At 34.3% G+C, this 19003-nt stretch overlaps 3 protein-coding genes across 15 annotated transcripts; 2 read left to right on the top strand and 1 right to left on the bottom strand.

Moving 5' to 3' along the window:
• Positions 1 to 65: 65 nt before the first annotated feature.
• LOC127248872 (diphthamide biosynthesis protein 3-like) lies at positions 66 to 4061 on the bottom strand. 6 transcript variants are annotated; one of them, XR_007838183.1, is made up of 4 exons: positions 3665 to 4059; positions 740 to 801; positions 314 to 645; positions 66 to 189 (listed from the first exon to the last, which is right to left on the bottom strand). XR_007838183.1 is itself a non-coding variant. In XM_051271435.1 (2 exons), the coding sequence occupies exon 1, from the start codon at positions 3909 to 3911 to the stop codon at positions 3675 to 3677; it is 237 nt and encodes a 78-aa protein (XP_051127392.1). In that variant the 5' UTR covers positions 3912 to 4061; the 3' UTR covers positions 189 to 645; positions 3665 to 3674. The 6 variants fall into 6 exon arrangements, 4 of the variants coding, with proteins under 4 accessions (XP_051127392.1, XP_051127383.1, XP_051127405.1 ...); XR_007838182.1 differs by having other exon boundaries at positions 189 to 645; XM_051271435.1 differs by lacking the exon at positions 740 to 801 and having other exon boundaries at positions 189 to 645; positions 3665 to 4061.
• Positions 4062 to 8594: 4533 nt separating this feature from the next.
• On the top strand, positions 8595 to 10025 carry LOC127250243 (uncharacterized). Of its 3 annotated transcripts, none has more exons than XR_007838594.1 (2): positions 8595 to 8790; positions 9143 to 9189. XR_007838594.1 is itself a non-coding variant. In XM_051273417.1 (2 exons), the coding sequence occupies exon 2, from the start codon at positions 9192 to 9194 to the stop codon at positions 9579 to 9581; it is 390 nt and encodes a 129-aa protein (XP_051129374.1). In that variant the 5' UTR covers positions 8797 to 8917; positions 9143 to 9191; the 3' UTR covers positions 9582 to 10025. The 3 variants fall into 3 exon arrangements, 2 of the variants coding, with proteins under 2 accessions (XP_051129374.1, XP_051129383.1); XM_051273417.1 differs by lacking the exon at positions 8595 to 8790 and adding an exon at positions 8797 to 8917 and having other exon boundaries at positions 9143 to 10025; XM_051273426.1 differs by lacking the exon at positions 8595 to 8790 and adding an exon at positions 8797 to 8921 and having other exon boundaries at positions 9143 to 10025.
• Positions 10026 to 13172: 3147 nt separating this feature from the next.
• LOC127249053 (probable inactive DNA (cytosine-5)-methyltransferase DRM3) lies at positions 13173 to 19003 on the top strand. Of its 6 annotated transcripts, none has more exons than XM_051271655.1 (11): positions 13173 to 13344; positions 13579 to 13633; positions 13717 to 13839; positions 14012 to 14108; positions 14276 to 14322; positions 14965 to 15054; positions 15141 to 15240; positions 15898 to 16010; positions 16738 to 16840; positions 17284 to 17354; positions 17451 to 19003. In XM_051271655.1, the coding sequence occupies exons 2-11, from the start codon at positions 13631 to 13633 to the stop codon at positions 18810 to 18812; spliced, it is 2109 nt and encodes a 702-aa protein (XP_051127612.1). In that variant the 5' UTR covers positions 13173 to 13344; positions 13579 to 13630; the 3' UTR covers positions 18813 to 19003. The 6 variants fall into 6 exon arrangements, with proteins under 6 accessions (XP_051127612.1, XP_051127616.1, XP_051127602.1 ...); XM_051271659.1 differs by having other exon boundaries at positions 13573 to 13633; XM_051271645.1 differs by having other exon boundaries at positions 13173 to 13360.

Genomic DNA, 19003 nt, shown 5'->3' with positions numbered 1-19003 from the left:
TCTTGCTCCTACATAGCCTTGTTCCATTAGTGTTGTTGGAATGAAGTGGGGCCCAACAAGGGCAATGTTGTTTTCTACAGTTGGAATTTGTCAGCGCTGCCCTGCCCTAGCCTTGTTGATGATAATCATGTTGTTGGGTTGTAAGAGGTTTCGGATGGCGTTTCTTCAATGATGATGATGGGTCTGGGTCTGGAGAATATGCCTTAAATCATTGACCAAAAAAATAGAAAAAAAAAAGCTGTTGCTTTATACATTACATATGGACGATCTATCTATCTATCTGTACGAAATGAAATATGCAGGGCACACGAACCCGATTGAGTGACTGATGACATGAAGAATGGAAGAACTCCAATTTTATCTGGGCAAAACAGAGCGAGCAAGTGATGGATGCAGGATGGACTGACAGGGCAGACTCCAGTGACCAGTGAGTGTACAGATGATGAAGATTGCAGTCTCAGTCTCAGTCTCAGCTCAGCTTCCTTGTGGTGTTGGTGTTGGTGGTACGGCTATGGCTATGGCTATGGCTATGGCTATGGCTATGGCCTCTCTCATCTGGACGGACACAAGTACAGAAAGCTTCCACAACCCCCCGGTTGATTTTCTTTCATGTCTTGCTCCGCTCAGCTCATACATTCTCATTAACTACAACAAAAACAAACCACCAAACCATCACTCCACACCTTCCACCAAACAAGAAACTAAACTTAGGAGTGGAAGTTGGGGATAGACCCTTCACCTCCTCTGCAAAACATGGTTGGTTGCATCAAATTGGACAATCAGGTCTCAAGGATTAGATTACTGCATTCCAAGGCATTGCATCATCAGATGATTATTAAATCCCCACCCCAAAATCACAGATAAATAAATAAATAAAATGAAGAGTTAAGATGTGGCAGACATATAAGGCAAAGCGACTCGACTCGACTCCTCTCTCTGCCTCAGTGGTTCACATATATGCACGTACTGACAACCGTGCGCATATTACATGATACAATCAAACTCGTATCCACGACCAAAGAGGCATTTAAAAGAAATGATCATAACAATAATAATAATAATAACAATAATAATAAAATTCAAATCTCATAATCATCACCATCTCCATTTAAATCACATTATCCCCGTACATAATTTCATATATATAGTTCAATTAATAAGGTCCACGGAAGACACAATACATCAGGATAATTTTTCACCATATAGACTGGTGGCTAATAAGTATAGTGGCAGCAATTAAACAACATGCATTTTTCGACCTAAAATAAGACCAAAGCTACAATTTATTAGAAAATTTGATCAATAGCCTGCAACCTGAAATTTGGAAAATAATAATAATAATAATAATAATAATAATAATTTTTTTATTATAAAGAAGAAACAGAAGCAGAAGAAATATGATAGCATAGTTCTTTTGTATCTTCAAATCAATTTCTTACTATTCTTTTTTTTTTCAAAAAAATCATTACATGATATATCCATTTTCGATACAATTCACCACATCCAACTCTTATTTTCATCTAAAAAATTTCAAACCAAATTTTTTTTTTAATAAAAAAAAGAAAAGCAAAACCAAAAACACAAAAACATCAAATTTTCTTGTTATTTATATTTTCAATTTTTTTTTCTGTACTATTCAATATTTTATTTTATCTTCAAAAACATTATATTCATACTTATTTTTCATACAAAACATCATGTCAAACAACCATTCCCTTTAAATATATCAAAACAAAAACACAAAATATAAAAGAATATAAATTTAAGAATATACTCTACTTTATATAAGATCAATGAAATTCAATATGCCTAGTATATGAAGTAATACAACAGCACTCAAAGAGGAGAAGCATTTGAACATCTTCATCCGAAAGTAAAAGATGCAAAAGCATAAAAATATCACTGAAGTTGCCACCACTCTAGTAGTGATATTGAATAATCTAAGAAAATACTATTACCGAATAACACACACACCCAGGGGATGCACTACAGGACTTGAACCACAGTACCAAACTAAATTTACAATATAAGATTTAGGGAAAGTTTATAATTTGGGCTAAATAAATAATTATGTCAACAAACACTTTATTGATCAAAGAAAGCAAGCATTATTTTGTTAACACAAATTGCTGTTTGGGGCACAAACATACGAATATAAGTTGAATTGACTACCTCAAACTAGGGCCGGTAAAAATTGACCTGACCTGATAACCCGATCCGAAATAATTGGATTTGGGTTGAAATTTTTGATCCAATTAATAATTGGGTCAAACCCGTTTAACCCATTTAATTAAATAGGTCCAAAATTTCAATCTGAAAATAACTCGTCTAACCTGTTCAATTAATATTATTTTAAATTTAAATATATTTTTTAAATTTTACCAATTCAATTAAAATATTCATAGCCAACTTTATAAAAATAAAATAAAATAAAATAAAATTTAAGCTAAAAATTCTACAAAATTAGAATTAAACAAAGGATTGTATTGTGTATTATTATATAGTGTTTGTTAATTCGACTCTTGAAATCGGTTTTAATGATATGAATAAATATTTTTTGCTTTAATATGTATATATATTATGCATTTGAAAATTTTGTTAGTAGAAATTGAAATTTTAAATTAAAATTTAAAAATTTTAGATTTAAACAGGTTATACAGGTCAGATTCATGTCAGATTCAAGTTGACTCGATTAATAGAAGGTCAGGTTAAGGTTGCATATATCAATCCGTTTAATTAAATGGGTCAGGTTCAGATCAAAGGTTTTCTAACACGTTTATAGTAGACCCGAACCCGAACCCTACCTGATTTGTTTTCTAGCCCTACCTCAAACTATAGATATGAAAATCACCCAAGATGACATTCTTCTCCTATAACATTTACAGTGAGATCACAAACTCACAGTACAGGTATTCTCCTATATATAACTACAGATTTACAGTACAATAAAATTGACCCGGATGATAATTAAGTTGCCTTGGATATCAAACAAAAAATTTAATAGGTGGACTTCTCTTGCCCTAATTTCGTTCTTACTATTATTTGTGAGAGCAACCATGAAAGTTGGCCTTGTAGAAACTGCTACTAAGATTTTAATTACACATATTAACTGGAAAAAGGATTGAAAAAGTTGAACCAAACAATAGCGGAAATGAATTCGCAACAATATCAACCACACACAATTAGTTTGCATGAATTGTATCAAGTGAGATATTGCAGCCATTATTAAATCACAAACGGGGAAGCTATAGAACAAAGTAAATTTGACAAATATAGCTGATGGCGTTCACCATTTAAAGGCTGCCTGAGAGGAAAGTCACAATTGTTTATTACAGGTTATAAAAAAGAAAAGAAAAGCTAATCAATAACTGTTAATAAACAACAAACTTGAAATCAATCGATTCAACAGGGGACCAAATCTCACGCTTCTCAGCTCCAATTTAAAAAGTATTGTCTCTAGAACTATATGCTCCAGTAGAATTCGTATTGATTAATGAGTGAACTGGATTAAAAAATTGTGGCATTTGAAACCATATAAAATCATATCAATAGATAAATATATAGTCAATTGTACAAATTGTAAACCATATTATAAACCAAAACCAAACTCCTCAAAAAAATAACACGGTGCAAAAATGATTCATCTGTGAAAATCGTATCCGACCTGAGAATTCTCAAGCGACGCCGACCGGCTGCGGCTCGACTTTTTTGTGGGACTTGTCCTGAAAATCTTCCATGTTGTAAATTACGGTTATGTAAAGCGAGCAACTAGGGCAGCGCGCAATTTCCTCGCCAATTCGCAGATCCTCCTTCGTGATCTGGAAGAGATCGCCGCAGGGGCACGGGTAAGTGTAAGCCTGGAGCTCCTCGCTCCACTCCATATCCTCGATTTCCACATCATCGTATGACATCGCTACTGCGACCTCCTCGTCCTCGTCCTCAGGCGGCGGTGCGGTTGATATGATTCAAAACCCTAATTTCAGCGCGAAATCAAATCGTGAAACGTAAAAGTCTAAAGAAGGTTGCCTGGGAATTTATGATATAAGTGTATCTGTTTACATTAATGTCAAATATATAATGCATTGATATCTCATTTTGTTATAAAAGATTCTATGTTAAATATCTATATCGTTTCTATTAAGATGTTTAAATATTATTTTTCAAAAATTTTAATTATAAAATTTCAAATTGAATAGTAATGGTTGAAAATTCTAGTCGTTCAATGTTTAATTCAACGAATTTATCGATAATACAATATTTTGTCCATTCCTTAGCTCGAAAGTTTCGAGAGAGTTCTAGTGAGAATTTCGAAGTCTTTTTTTACCAATTCGTTGGCTATCGAAGCTTATAGTAATGTGCCGATCTTCACTTTGAGCTTTGGTTACCTCGGGTTATTCGCACTTTGAGTGAAGCTAAAATCAAAGTCTCAGGTTCCGGTAGGAATGTCAATTCATATTTTCGGATTGTATTTGTGTTTGGTTGAATCATGAAATAACAAAAAAATTGTCTATTCGAGCACAAAAAAAAAAAAAAAAAAAAGTTTGATTAACTATGGATTTCTTGATATTGATTTATAATATTATAATATATTGTTGTCTCTTTGATATTCTCGGTGAATTCTTAGAATTGTTTTGGTTCATGGATTATATTTTGGATGTATTCCTTGAATTATTTTAAGTAATCATAGTCAATTCTTAGATATATTTTGATATTTATAATAAATGTGTATTAGTAAGTGGGAAATGCTTAAAAGAAATGTATAGAATAATAAAAAATAAATGCATATTAGATTACATTCATGTTTTGTATGTTATGGGATTAATTAATTTATTTTTTCTATAAGTTTTTGTGAATAATAAAATGTCAAATATAGAAAGTAAGAATCCACAAGAGAGTAATAAAGAATAGGGCCATTAAAGGCAATGAAACGAATCCTCTTAGACCTGGAAACTAAACTAACCTAGTCTTACCGTTCTTTCTTTTTTTGTCTTGTTGTTTTCGATATGTTGTATGGCTATGAGCACGAATAATGACTCAATAATAGAAAAGCCCATCTCCTGTCCTCCAAGCTTTCTCTCTACTCTGTCGTTAAAAATGATCTTCTTTTCGAATTAAAATTTCGACTAAGAATCGATGGGGGTGTGGTGCAGGTGAGGGGCAATCCCAGCGCCCAGCGCCTGGCTCACTTCTTCTCTCTCTTCTCCTCTCTCTTCTCCCAAATCCAGCATTGGCTCATTCCTTTTCTTCTCCAAATCCAGTTTCATCCGCTCTCCCTTCTCTTCTTCCACAAATCCAGTTGTTCTCCTTCCTCTTCTTCCCCGAATCCAATTTCAATCGCCGCCGACGCTTTTCTTTTTTTCTTCTCCAAATCCAATCGCCGAAGCTCTCCTTCCTCTTCTTCCCCAAATCCAATTTCATCACCGCCGACGTCCTCCTTCCTCTTCTTCTCTAAAGCATAGCGACTGCCGGCCTGCCTCCACCATCCTAGGGTTTTCGGGAGAAGGTTTGCTGATGAGGGAATTGGAATGAAGTTCGGTGATGAGGGAATTGACGAAGGATTTTTTCAGAAAGCCACTGTAAAAAATTCTACCCCCATAGTAGAAAACATCCTTCGACACGCTGGCTTCGGTTGACACGTCGGCGGGAAGGGCTCAATATAATCCTCACTGGCTTGTCAAATTCCAATAAAATTCCGATAATCCATCCCATCCAGCCCTTCGCTACTAGAACCCAACAGAATCCAAATCAGAATCAGTATCAGTATCCATCCCGTGACCATCCAGGCCTTGGCTATGATGGACCTAGCGCCGCGCCCCAAATTATAATTGATACTCTCATTATAACTCGTAAATATATATATATATATAATCTTAATAACTAAGTTAGTAATGTCAAGATATATATGTCTTACATTGCGGCCCGAGAATTCTAGTGTATATATGGATAGAAATATAGCTGAAGTGGGCCCAGGCATGCAGTCGACTGTTGGATCAAACCTGCAACGTGCTCTTCCTTCAGCCCAGCCTAGCCCAGCCCAGCCCAGTAAGGCGTTCAATCATCGCCTCGAACCAGCTAATTAATTCATCAAGCTGTGACTGCTTGCGCGTTCGGTCTGCGCAGGCTGTGTTTTTGTGGCTTTCCTTATATATATATCCTCAACTCAACTCAACTCAACTCTACTCTACTGAAGTGGCGTGGGAATTAAGTAGGATCGATCTGGCTAAATCAGCTATTATTACTGCTCTTCACTCCTCTGCCTCTAATGTTGTTGTTATTATTATATATGCTTGCATCGTACGTTGTTGACCTTCAGACCTTCACCTTATAAATTTAATCAACTAATTATTTAGGTTAGTGTTCCTTTCCCTAGAATTCCGCAATTACTATACTTTGGGAATCTGGCCGGCCGCTCATGTAGCAAAGCCAGTTTTGATTAATTTCCCTAATTAAATAATCCCCCCACTTAAGAAGTTGCCCATAATAGTTAATTACTTCAAGGACGACACTCAATATCTAGGCTTGAAATTGAATTGATCCAACACAAATCAGCTGCTCATATTAGACTAGTTTGAATCATTTATCATCTATTTTAAAAGAACTTCACATATACGGTCTTAATTTTTCTTTCCAGCATTACACCAAATTATTATAAGCTCAGTACAGATTTTCAAAAAATAAACCTTAGCTTAATTAGATAATCCCTCCATTTCATAATTCTTGTTATATTTAGTTTTAACATGTGTTTTTCCGTGACATCATTTTAGTAGTGTTCTTTAAAAACCAATTTATCCTTTTTTAAAAAAATAAAATATATTATTATAAAATTATATTTAGAAAAATCAGTAATGAAGAAAATTAATATAAATAAAGGAAAGTTCCAAAATTTTTGTGACATCTCAAATTAGAAATTATAGCAAAATATGTGCAAAGGAGGGAGTGTTATTTAGGAGTTTTCGAGAACTCTTTAATTGTAAATTTGAAGAGTTCTATATAGGAGTTTTGAGTTATATTTGCTTATTTTTTCTTAGAGTCAATCAAGTTATTCTTCTATGATTTGTAGTATTTATTTATATATCTATATTTTTTCCATCCAGGTCATTAATTTTATTTTATGGAATATGATTAAAAGAATAATAATACTCATTCATAATTAATGTATTCTTTCATGGCTCAGTTCTTATATTCTTTTAGTATTATTTATTCGATCGTTTTTTTTTTCTTTCTTAAAAATAAATTTGTCTAATATTTAATTTCAACGGCTTTTGGTTGGACGCATGGATTGAATTTGCGGAATAATTTAGAAATGGGACTGCGGAATGATAACACACATTACAAATTAATTAAATCAGTAAGGACGAAAGTAAGATTCCTTGTGTTCCATCGTCTTTGTACATGTCCGCACTCTCCCACTCCCGCTTCTGCTTTCTACTTTGCAATAATTACACACTCCCTCCAATAAATTAATTAAATAACGAATCAATAGTAGAATTAAACAATTGAACTATATATATATATGAATGGTTAGATACTTGAATTGGATTACTAAACAAATAGAAATATAATATACAACATATAGTAACACTATATATAATAAATGGTATATATGTTTGTTATGTTTTTTTTTTTTTTTCCTTTAAAAAAAAAAGAAATTTATACGTGACGCCTTAATATATTTTATGTGATAAATTTAATTCTAGCACGTATTATATAATATGTAAAATTGTGAATTATTATTATATTTTTAATTTATGTATTGTATTTTTATATTATATTTATATAAATTTTGTGGATCGATTTATACATTATGTACTATTAATATATATTACATGTATTGTCAATATTATGTGGGACTAATTATATACGTCGGAACACTAATAACCGCCATATATAGAGATATATATATATCAGTTCGGCTGAGCGATGGGATCGATCAAGCCGTTGTAGTTTCTTTAAATAAATAAAGAAACAAACAACTTAGTTGTGTTCGTCCAATCAAAGACAAAGATAGGCGGGGGAGGAGGTAGCTCTATATATAACCAGAACCGGAGGGGAGTGCTGTCAATCTGTCATGCAACACAGGAACCTACCACCAGCCACTAATTAATATATATAAATATTAATTAATTGAGATCATCATGATGAGGAGAGCCAAAAAGAAGGGCTGTAATACAATCTTGGGAGAGCGAGCACTCATTACATATATGTATGGACCACGGAATATTAATTAATTAATACATAATTAATTGTATGTGTTATTGTATATAAACATGGACGAAATCCTTAATTAATTAAATAACCCAGAAAAGGTGCATGCCTGCCTGCCTGCCGGAGACCCGTGTCCAAGTCCAGCCGTATCAATGAAGGAATTTTAAGTCAAGTAATAATAGCTCTTATTATAATGTTATTAGGTTAGGTTAGGACTTTAGACAGCATTATATTATAATGGGTAGCTTCAGCGTATATTTTGCAACAAAACAAACAAACAACCAATCAATCAATCAACCAATTAATTAATTAATTAAAGAATGAATTTTATATAGACAGATAAATAATTATGAACCGTTAATTTGTAAGTACAGAAGTGGCTGGCTGGATGGAGCTACATACCGAGCAGGCACTCGATCATCCACCAGTTCCATCTCTCTCTCTCTCTCTCTCTCTCTCTCTATATATATATATATATATATGTATATATATCTGCGACTGGAACTCATTCTCTTGCAATTGGAGTTGGAGTTGGAAGTCAGTCAGTGAGTCGTCAGTCCTGTCCTAACTCATAATACATATAAGGTGAAACTTCTTAATTTGACGACGATGTCGATATAATATTAATTATCTATCTATCTATCTATCAATCACTTAATTAGTCACACGATGGATTCATGGTCGTCGTCATGATGTATGTAGCCAGCTTCAGGTAGGTAGGTAGCTAGCTAGCTAGGTTTTAATTATGAATATATGTGAATACTAGTTCGTTAGTTAGTTATTATATGCAGATGAGTTTGATGATGAGGTAGCTAGGGGTTGTGTATTAATTAATTCAATGATCGATCTGCAGTGCATGGTTTCTTAATTAATTAACTAATTAAATTGCAGCAGGTTAATAATATATATATGTATGTATGTATGTATGTATTGGCAGATCGATCGAGGAGACAAGCAAGCAACGAAGCTAGCCAGGACAATTAAGGATGACGCAGATGAAGAAGAGGACAAGTGGCGGGGTGGTGGTTATTCTGATGATGACGACGATGATGATAGAGCTACTAGTGGTGCAAGAAGACGCTGCTGCAGGGTACTACTGTAACGGTATGATGATAAGTAGGGCAGCAGCAGCAGCAGGGGGATCCTCGTCGTCGTCGGGTGGCATAGGCATAATTAATGCAGGGTACAATAATAATGAACCCAAGAGAGCAGTTCCAGGAGGGCCAAACGTGTGCAGCGGTAATCATTGCCACTCCTCCTCCTCCTCCTCCTCCTCCTCCTCCTCCTCCTCCTCCTCCTCCTCCGCCCTGAATGATCATGCTGCATATGCTCATCTTCTCGCTGCTGCACCTCCGCCTCACAACCACCACCCATAATCATATATATATATATGTGTGTGTGTGTGTGTGTGTATAAATAGTACTATAAGCTACTAGCTTGCTACCTACACATATATATATATCTATATATATTGCGTACGTGCATAGAGTGGTGTCGATCGGTTTCATAACGTTTGTGTGTGTGGTGATGACCAATTGGCCAAGTTCTTGTGTAGGCGCACGCCATTTCCATTTCCATTTCCATCTCTCCTCCATCTGTCTGTTGCCTGGTTTTAAATAACTATGTACTTGTGCATCCGTGGCTTGAATGAATTATTTTTTTTAGAGAATAATCGAAATGAAATGGAGCTAGGGTTACGTTGTACGTTGTTTAGATAGATATTCATTCTAGATATATAGTAACATTATCATATGCATATATGTAAGTTTAGACTTATGTTCGTGAATTAAGTGATGGGTTCAATATACACACGCATCAGGCTTTAATTAATTAATTTTGGATTATACTGTAACAGTTTCAAAATCCTAGGATATGATATATATGATGCAAAGTTTATGAGCACCTGTCGGCATGGGATCCTCGGCCCCATGAATATCTCTCTACTCCTGTCCCTCCAATAAGATACGGACACGTGTCTTTAGTTATTATTTTATTTTCTTAAATCAAAACAAAATTTGCCGTTTGAAGTAAATTGCACAAAGGTCCTCGCACAATCTACCCGGTGCATCTCTTTGATCAGTCAACTCTTCTCCCATTACCCTGACGTTGCGTTTTCTCTTCACTGGCCGGAAGTTTCCAAGGCAACATTGATGCCAGGCCACAACCTCCTCTTCTCCGTCGTTCCATCCTCGCTGTTCGTTTCTCCGACGATTCGCCCTTCGAGATTAGAGTTTCATCCCGCCGGCCGGGAAACACGTACTGTTTGCCTTCCAAGTCTTCGTCATCGTTTTCTCTATGCTCTTCCTTGTTCAAAAGCGACAGGTGCGTCGAAGAAGATAAAGGCGACGAACTCAGGGATAACGAAAGAGTTTCAGATATCAAATTGTCATTCATTTGAATAACATACGTAGCAGCGTACAACATAATAAACAAAAGTTACAGTTATCATATCCGGTGCTTCAAATAAAGTTAAATAGATTGATTTTTAAACGAGAAAATATAGGGAATAGTAAGAGGAAAAAAATATGACAATAAATTTTTTTAAAAGTTCAAGTAATTTAAAGAATACATTGTTTCGAAATTCCGCTGTATTTTAGCAAGTTTATCACTATACCATCAAGTCATACATTACTTACCAGACATGTTTTCTTCTTGTCTTAATTAATTCTTCTTATTACTACTACTTATTCGTTGAGTTTAATTAAATTAACACCACTTACTTTTCGACCCATCTTTTCTTTTCACATGTGCATTTCTAAATTCCAAAACAACAATACATTGTGACGAGAGAATTCACACACACAAAAAAAGGTGAATTACAAAACAAATATCTCGATCTTTGTTATGGCCTGTTGAATGAAATGAAATGAAATAAACAACGCCGCTAATCAAGGGTGTGTTTGTTCCAGGATTTAGATTTTGAATTGTAATAGTTGAATAATGTGATATAAATAGTATTTGATATAATATTTTGAATATAAAATTAATTTTTAATATAATATAAAAAATAAAAATAAAAAATTAATTTAATATTTTTGAAAAAAATAATAATTTAATGACTAATATAATTTTGGGGAAATTCAATAAACGAACACACCCTAAATTAATATGTCGACGTCTTTCATTGATGTTGAATCAGCTTGATCAGTCCAGTGGTCTGATCGTCTTTCTACCGGTTGCTTGCTTAATTAATTCAATTTTTTTGACTTTATAGCCCTTCAGATTTCTATCTGTCGTCAAGGTACATTAAATATTATAGTCATATAAAACTAGAGATGACAAATGAGACAAGTTAGTCTCGGATTTGTTTTTAATGGGTGAATTCGGATTTAAAATATATGTTTTGAGGTGAGTTGTGAGTCACTACAAAAAAAAAATAGTATATTTGTAACGGAATTCCGTTCCTAAAGTTCACGTAGCTAACGTAATTTCATCTCTAATTCCGTCTCTAATATCATTAGTAACCGAAAAAGTGAATTCGTTACAAAATTGATAATTTCTTATAATGAATTTTAAGTTTCGGTCGGGTTCACGATGAATTACGAGTTTTATAAAATATTCATCTTTCGTACCCGACCCAAAAATTTTAATAATGATTAGAATTGATATACTATATATTTTTATAATATAAATTATATTATTTTAAAAATTGTAAACATAAAACAAAACTCTCATTTTTAAAACAAATTTATCAAATTATTGTTTCTTTAGTCAATTATGGATAATAATTTATGAACATGTGTTGACCTAATTATTTTCATAGTTTTACTGGATTTACAGAGTAGTAAAACTATTAAAATCTCGTTTGATGTGTAAAAATTTCATCAATATATATTAGCAATCTTTGAATTAAAATATCCAAATTACTATTAATTAAAATTACGTGTGCATATGGAAACACTTCATATTATGTATGCAAAATGACATTTGATGAGCTTAAATACACAACTAAGCATTTTTCTATTTGTGTGAAAGCATTTTTAGAATTCAATAAATGACATATTGTTTGACATTTTTTAAATCTAATCTATGCGGGTTTCATAAATTGATATGTAATGAAATTTACAAACCAAAACATGCATATAATTTCTATTGTGAATATGCAAAAAAATACTAACTTTGCTGTCAGATTAAAATGCATAAAAAATTAAAAAGAATCAGTAAGATACTTTTCAAGATTTCAATCCAGAGTATGTTCCTATCTGCTGATTAAGTAAATAACTATCAAGAACGAAGGAATTACTTTTCAATAATATCCCCAAGAAAGTAGAATAGGAACGAAATAAAATCAAAATATGTAATGTACTATCGATTTTTTTTTTTTTTTTTCCGTAATAAAATATCTAAGTGTTATTTCTCTAAAAAATCAACTCCTTTTTAATTTAAGGATAAAGTTATTAAGCAATAAAAAAAAATGAAAATTCCAAAAAAATGAGATTAATTCATAAGCACTATTTTATTCGCAGACATAATTCCATTGGTCTAATTATAGACTTTGAATATTATTTTAACAAAAGAGATACAAATAAAGAAACAATATGAAATCAGATTAAACTGGAATTCATCTAGATAGCAAGATATTAAAGATCAAAATAATGAATTCTAATCATGATACAAAATAATATTGTATCTCTGATTATATTCGATTCGACTGTTTGCAAATTCCACATGGAATGGAAGATGTGAAAAAAATTTAATTAGTTTGATATGAATTTCACTAGACTTTTTGGAATAAGTCAAAAACAAATGCTGCTCAACCCATTCTCAGTAGTGGTATTAGAATTTGATTAGTGGATTGGGTGGCGTAGGTCAAACAGCAGTGCAAGGTGACTCTTTTGAGTTGGACAAATATTTTTGGGTAATCCAATTTTTTAATTCGAATTCGATTGAAACCGTGTTCGCCTCTAATAATCGTGAGTACTTTGGTGGAACGCCTATAGCTACGGCTCTAAAAGTACACATTTTAAAATACACCAAACCAATTTAACCGACCCCAATCGACTCGGTTAGGACCCGAACTACCCGGTCACGAGCACCCACCCCTAAAATACCTCCGCTGGTCGCCGAGGGTTGCTGTCGCCGATACTCTCCCATAATCAGCTGTCCTGATTTGTGTGTTCTCGTCCTTGATCATTCACTGTTCGTTCTGCTCATGGTCTCACTTCTATTCGTTTTTATATTTTCATTCTGAATTTTTGCTTGGTTATGTAATTTGCATACACATTATTCTTCGGAAAATTCTCTCGCGATTCTAGTGTCCAGTTTTATTTAACACGAGAAACTTAACCGATATCCTTTTGGATAAAGTTGTTTTCATGCGATTCACATGGTCACACCTTTCTCGTTTAACTTGCTCCTCTTCTTAAGTTTCAGGAGTTTCGCTAGAAGCAAGAGTGATATCTTTTTGTTTGAAGGTGCATCTCAAATGGTAGGCATTCCCGATTTTTTTTAAAATTTTTTTTTACTGTAATTTCTTCTTTGGAAATGGGCTAAAAAACCCTTCATCTGTAGCGTGAGGTAGTAGAAATTTCGGATGACGAGGATTCTTTCGCGGTAGAAAATGATCTCGGACCCAAAGAAGAGAGCTTCAATTTTGATATACCCGTGACGAATACACACTTGAGGCCTGGGGAGGTATTACTTCCTTTATTATCTACCTGAGATCAATGCTGCAAATTTCTAGGGCTAGTAAAAACGTTAATTTAGGTTCACTATCAGATTATTAAACGTTAATGAAAAGCATTGGTTAAAATTTAGATAATTTTAACTTCTGATATGTTTGTTGTCTCTTTGAGCTATACTACAGGACAATGTGGCAAGCTCATCAGGAATCAGCTTGAGATCATCATTCATAGGAATGGGATTCTCATCATCTCTTGTTGACAAAGCAATTGAGGAAATTGGTTAGTTTAACTCATTCTTGTTGACTATCTTAAGACTTTGTCACTGTAAATGTAACTCTGGCAAGTTCAGTATGTTTTTAAATCACTCACATCTTTTGTACTGTAATATGTGATCACTGTTTTCATCCAACAAACACAAGTAATATATGTTTCATCTTTCATCATAGGTGACGGAAATGCTGAGTTATTACTGGAGTTTCTGTTTAAATATTCAGTAAGTGGATATTTTATCTTAGTCATTTTAATAATGTGGTTTTCATTCCTATACTCAAAGTTCTTCTTCTTGTTAGCCTTTTCAATTACATTACCATCTTAATTTGGTTGCTTGCATCTTTCGTAGGATGATCATATGCAAGTATTTTCTTATGAACTTCTGTCGCTAACCTTCTTGTACACCTATAAATTCATACTTGAATACATTTGCATAAGTTTTTATGGTGGGATGTGATGGCATTCCCGCGATGGTGAAAACTTTATATTGATACCTAGCTGTTGACTTTTGCTATTACATTGTCATAATAGGGTTTACTTGCATCCGTCATACGGTTGTTGTTGGTTTGTTCAAATACATTGTCATCCTAGTTTTCCTTTATCTTATATCCTTCTTTCGTTGAATGATCCTATTACGATAATCTATTTTTCACTATAATCCTTTGTAATTCTCTTGTACATCTATACTCTTATACTTGAATATTTTTGCATAAACACTTATTGCTGAATGTGATGGCATTAATATTTTGCAAATGATGAAATGTTCTTTATGACAGCTGTTCTTAGTTTCCATCCCAACCAATGGAATTTAAATAAATTTAGTATTATTATTACAAAATAATGCTGCACTTCTTCACCTGGACAGGGTCTGCAACAACCAAAGGTAGAAAATTTTGATGCAGGTTTTTTCAATGAAGGTAATGATGATTTAGCTGGAAATCTTCGTGTAAAAGAGGTACTTTATATGTTTGTATAAGAACACCTTCTAGTTATACCTTGTAAAGTGATGCTCTGACTTTGGTGCAATAATGACTCTTACAGGAATTTGAGGTTTGCAGAGGATTAACCGACGAGAAAATGGAAACACTGCTGAAGATGAATTTTTCTTTCCATGAAGTTGGGTTTGCAATGAATAGACTTGGTTTGTGCGAGATTTTAACTCTGGATTTTAGCTACATAATCTGAAGCATTGTTCTTGTTTTTGGAGTTTTGATTGATGATTAAATGCTTCAGTTATTGCTTTTGGATAAGATGTTCAACATGGTACTAGAATAAGACTGAATAAACATAACTAGATGTTAACAACCCATGTATGGAACAGAAACAAATTCTAGTGAGAGGGCATATTTAATCGAATATTAAACGACTTTCCTATGAAGCAATTCAATTTGAACTTTAAAATGGAGTAGTGTTTCAGCATGTCCAAATGAGATGTGTTTTTTGCCCTTAATGAGAAATATTTGAAAAGATGTGCCTATTGCTATTGAATTAATCTCATAGAAGTTCTTATATCTATATCCAAAATTATAATTTGCTTTGAAGAAGCATTTTATACTTTTTGTTGCTCTTTTCCTGGGTTACTACTTAATGTGCTATATTCTGTTTTGTTTTTAATATTTATACAAGTCTATTTACATGGAAAATAGCTTGTTTAAATATTTTATGCATAGTTTCTTCTTTTACTAATTTCTTTTAAAGGATTTTTTTTATTTTTTTTCAGCAGTACGCCCTTTCATTTATTAGTGTGTTACTTCTTGAAATTGTTATAGTCTGATGCAATCCTGATGTTCAACTATAGGTAAATGTGCTTCTATTGGTCAATTGATGGACTTTATTTTTGCTGCACGAATGGCTAAAAAGTATGAAAAAGATGCAAACAATCCGCTTCTTGAAAATGCGGAAAGTGTAAAGGTCTTTGGTGACTTCCTTTTGTTATAAATATATTCATACGATGACTTGTGATGATGTGATGGTTTGCTTGCATGGTCCCTGATATATATATATATATATATATATATATAGAATGATTGTATTTTTCAATCTTCTATATTCTGAAAGAGAATGATTTGATGTGTAAAATTATTGCCTGTGCTCAACTTTGGTGCGGTTTGTAAGCCTAGTGCACACATTATTGATTAATGTACAATCAGTGAAGAGCATTTTCATTGACGATGTCCTTTCATGATTGAGAAGTGGAATCATATAGGACATTCTTATGTTTTATTTATTTATTTATTTCTAATAGGATACGGTTTTCTTCTTTCTTATTGATAAATTGTCTAATCTTGCTGTGTTTTTATTGGAAATGAGTATGTGTTTTCAAATATTCTAGTGATATTGACATCTTTTCAGGTCCAACACATACCTTTCTGGTGCTTTGATTCCTCATTGTGGGCACTAGATATTTGATTTTTGGTCTCTGGAAGACTATGCTTTGATGTTATCTTTAAAAACCATGTTTGAATTATGTTGGTGTGCTAGTATTTTAGCAACTGGAAGCTTCCTAGGGTTGATAGAGGTGCACTTAACCCAGGCTTGAGGATATATGAAGTAAAATGTGGACAAACATTTTACAAGTTTCTACTCTGCCTATTATTTTAGTTTCTGTCATACTTAAATCAATTGCAACTTTTTTCAGGTTTGCAACAATGAGACCTTGTTTTGCATTATGGATAAGACACTTCAATTGCTTGAAATGGGCTTCAGCGAAATTGAAATCTCAGCAGCTTTTGAGAAATGTGGTGCGCTGCTTGTCCATATGTCTTAAAATAATTTATTTTCTAATTTCACTTGGTGCAAGAGAAGCCATGAGCTGCTTTTGTACTCTTCGCTAGAATCTTTAGCTGATCTCTGTAATTCTTGTGTCGAGAGTTGCACGGTTTAACAAGATGTTTTTTTTCTTATTTTGGGTAAAAAGTCTATTTATTGAGTTGGTACTAGGGTGAAAACTGGCAATAAAGAATGGATATTTTTATTGTCTGCATTATAAGAAACTTTTTGGTCTTTGCTCATCTACTACTAGGTAAGATTTTGTAAAAATCATGTTTATTGGTGGGAGTGTCTTGTAATTCGCTTGTGCTACCTTTTTGCTAAACTTGTGATTTCCATTCGGATTAAAACCCACTCCACCAAGTTGGCTTCTAGTTAATCAATTAGACCTTATTTTCCTGGGGTTGCACTCCAGGTTCAGAAGCACTTCTGTCAGAACTTGCTGAGTCGATTGTTGCTGGTGAAGCTTATCCTATAGCAGATCAGGTCTGTTTCCTTATTGTGAATAAATTTCTAATGGCTCTTGCATATATCACAATAATGTTATGTACACGTAGTTATGATCTCACTGGTGTCCTGCAGTGCTCCTCAACATCTTTAAGCAATATCACTGTCCAGAGAAAGTATCAGTCTTTGAAAAGAGATATGGGAAACAGTGTAGCTCATCAACCATTTGACTCCTTCATTTTAAAAACTGAGTACAGTTCAGACGTAGCACCTCAAGTGGGGACTTCTGATTTTCCTGCAAATTTGAAAGGCAAGAGGCCCAGAGAAGAATTGAAAGATGAACCAAGAAATTGGAAGAAGCCAAAGGAAGAATTTGTGGAAGATGCATGCAACTCTGTTGGCCGAAGTCGACTGGAATCAAGAAGTGGACATCTGATCTCAAAAAGGAATCAAACGGCAGCCTTGCAGAGGCAGGTTAGCCTTCTGGGAAATCTTGAAGATGACATAAAGCCCCCAGTGTTCAAACTGAACCCTAGCAGGAGTATGACAAGTGTGGCGACTAAACCCCCTTATTTCGTTTTTGGAAACATCACAAATTTGGCTCATGATTCTTGGATCAAGATATCTAAATATTTGTATTCTGTTCAGCCAGAGTTTGTGAATACAAAATTTTACTCAGCCTTGAGCAGGAATGAGGGCTATGTGCACAATCTCCCTGCTGAGGATAGGTTTCATGTTCTCCCAAAGGGTCCAATGACTATTGAAGAAGCTCTGCCACATACCAGAAAATGGTGGCCGTCATGGGATAATAGGAAGCAGCTAAGTTACATCAATTGTGACACAAGTGGGATATCGCATGTATGTGAGAGGCTGGGGAGAATGCTGGCTGATTGCAAGGGGATACCATCTCCGGAGGAGCAGAGAGAAATTCTCAGGCAGTGTGAGGCAAAGAATCTTGTCTGGGTAGGAAATATTAAGTTGGCTCCAGTGGATCCTGAGCATCTTGAGCGTATCCTGGGCTATCCGTTGCACCACACTCGGGTTGCGGCGATGGGCTTGCCAGAAAGACTCGAAGCACTCAAGTTCTCTTTTCAAACCGATACCTTGGGGTACAGCCTCTCTGTCCTAAGGCCATTGTTCCCTGGAGGTGTAACTGTGCTGTCTTTCTTCAGTGGAATAGGTGGAGCTGAAGTTGCTCTACAGCGGCTGGGCATTCGGCTGAAGGCTGTGGTGTCTGTGGAGCCGAGTGAAACGAAGCGCAGGATCGTGAAACAGTGGTGGGGGAAGAGCCAGCAGAGTGGAGAGCTGATTCAGATTGAGAGTGTTTTCAAATTATCTGGCAACACACTAGAGAATCTGCTTAAAAAGTTTGGTGGTTTTGATATAATGATTTGTCAGAGCCCATGTTCAGGTGATGGGAGCTTAGATTTTTCAACGTTTGTTGAGTGTGTCCGAGTTCTGCAGCGTGTGAGGTCAAGAATGGAGAGTAATGGATGAGTTGTCCGTTTCTTTGATGCGACTCTGAATTTCTTCAGTTCTGTAACTGGTAAATGTAGTACTATATAGTTTCACTGCCACATTTAGCCATTTCGGCAACATGCTTTTGGTATGTAAGAAAACAAATCTTTAATGACGATTGTTTCTTGGAACTTAATCGACACCGAGGATGTATTTGGATTCCATTTCAA

This window comes from Andrographis paniculata, unplaced genomic scaffold, assembly GCF_009805555.1.
Source record: "Andrographis paniculata isolate CXL003 unplaced genomic scaffold, ASM980555v1 Contig11END, whole genome shotgun sequence".
Lineage (NCBI taxonomy): Eukaryota > Viridiplantae > Streptophyta > Magnoliopsida > Lamiales > Acanthaceae > Andrographis > Andrographis paniculata.
This window is presented reverse-complemented; position numbering and strand designations above follow the sequence as displayed.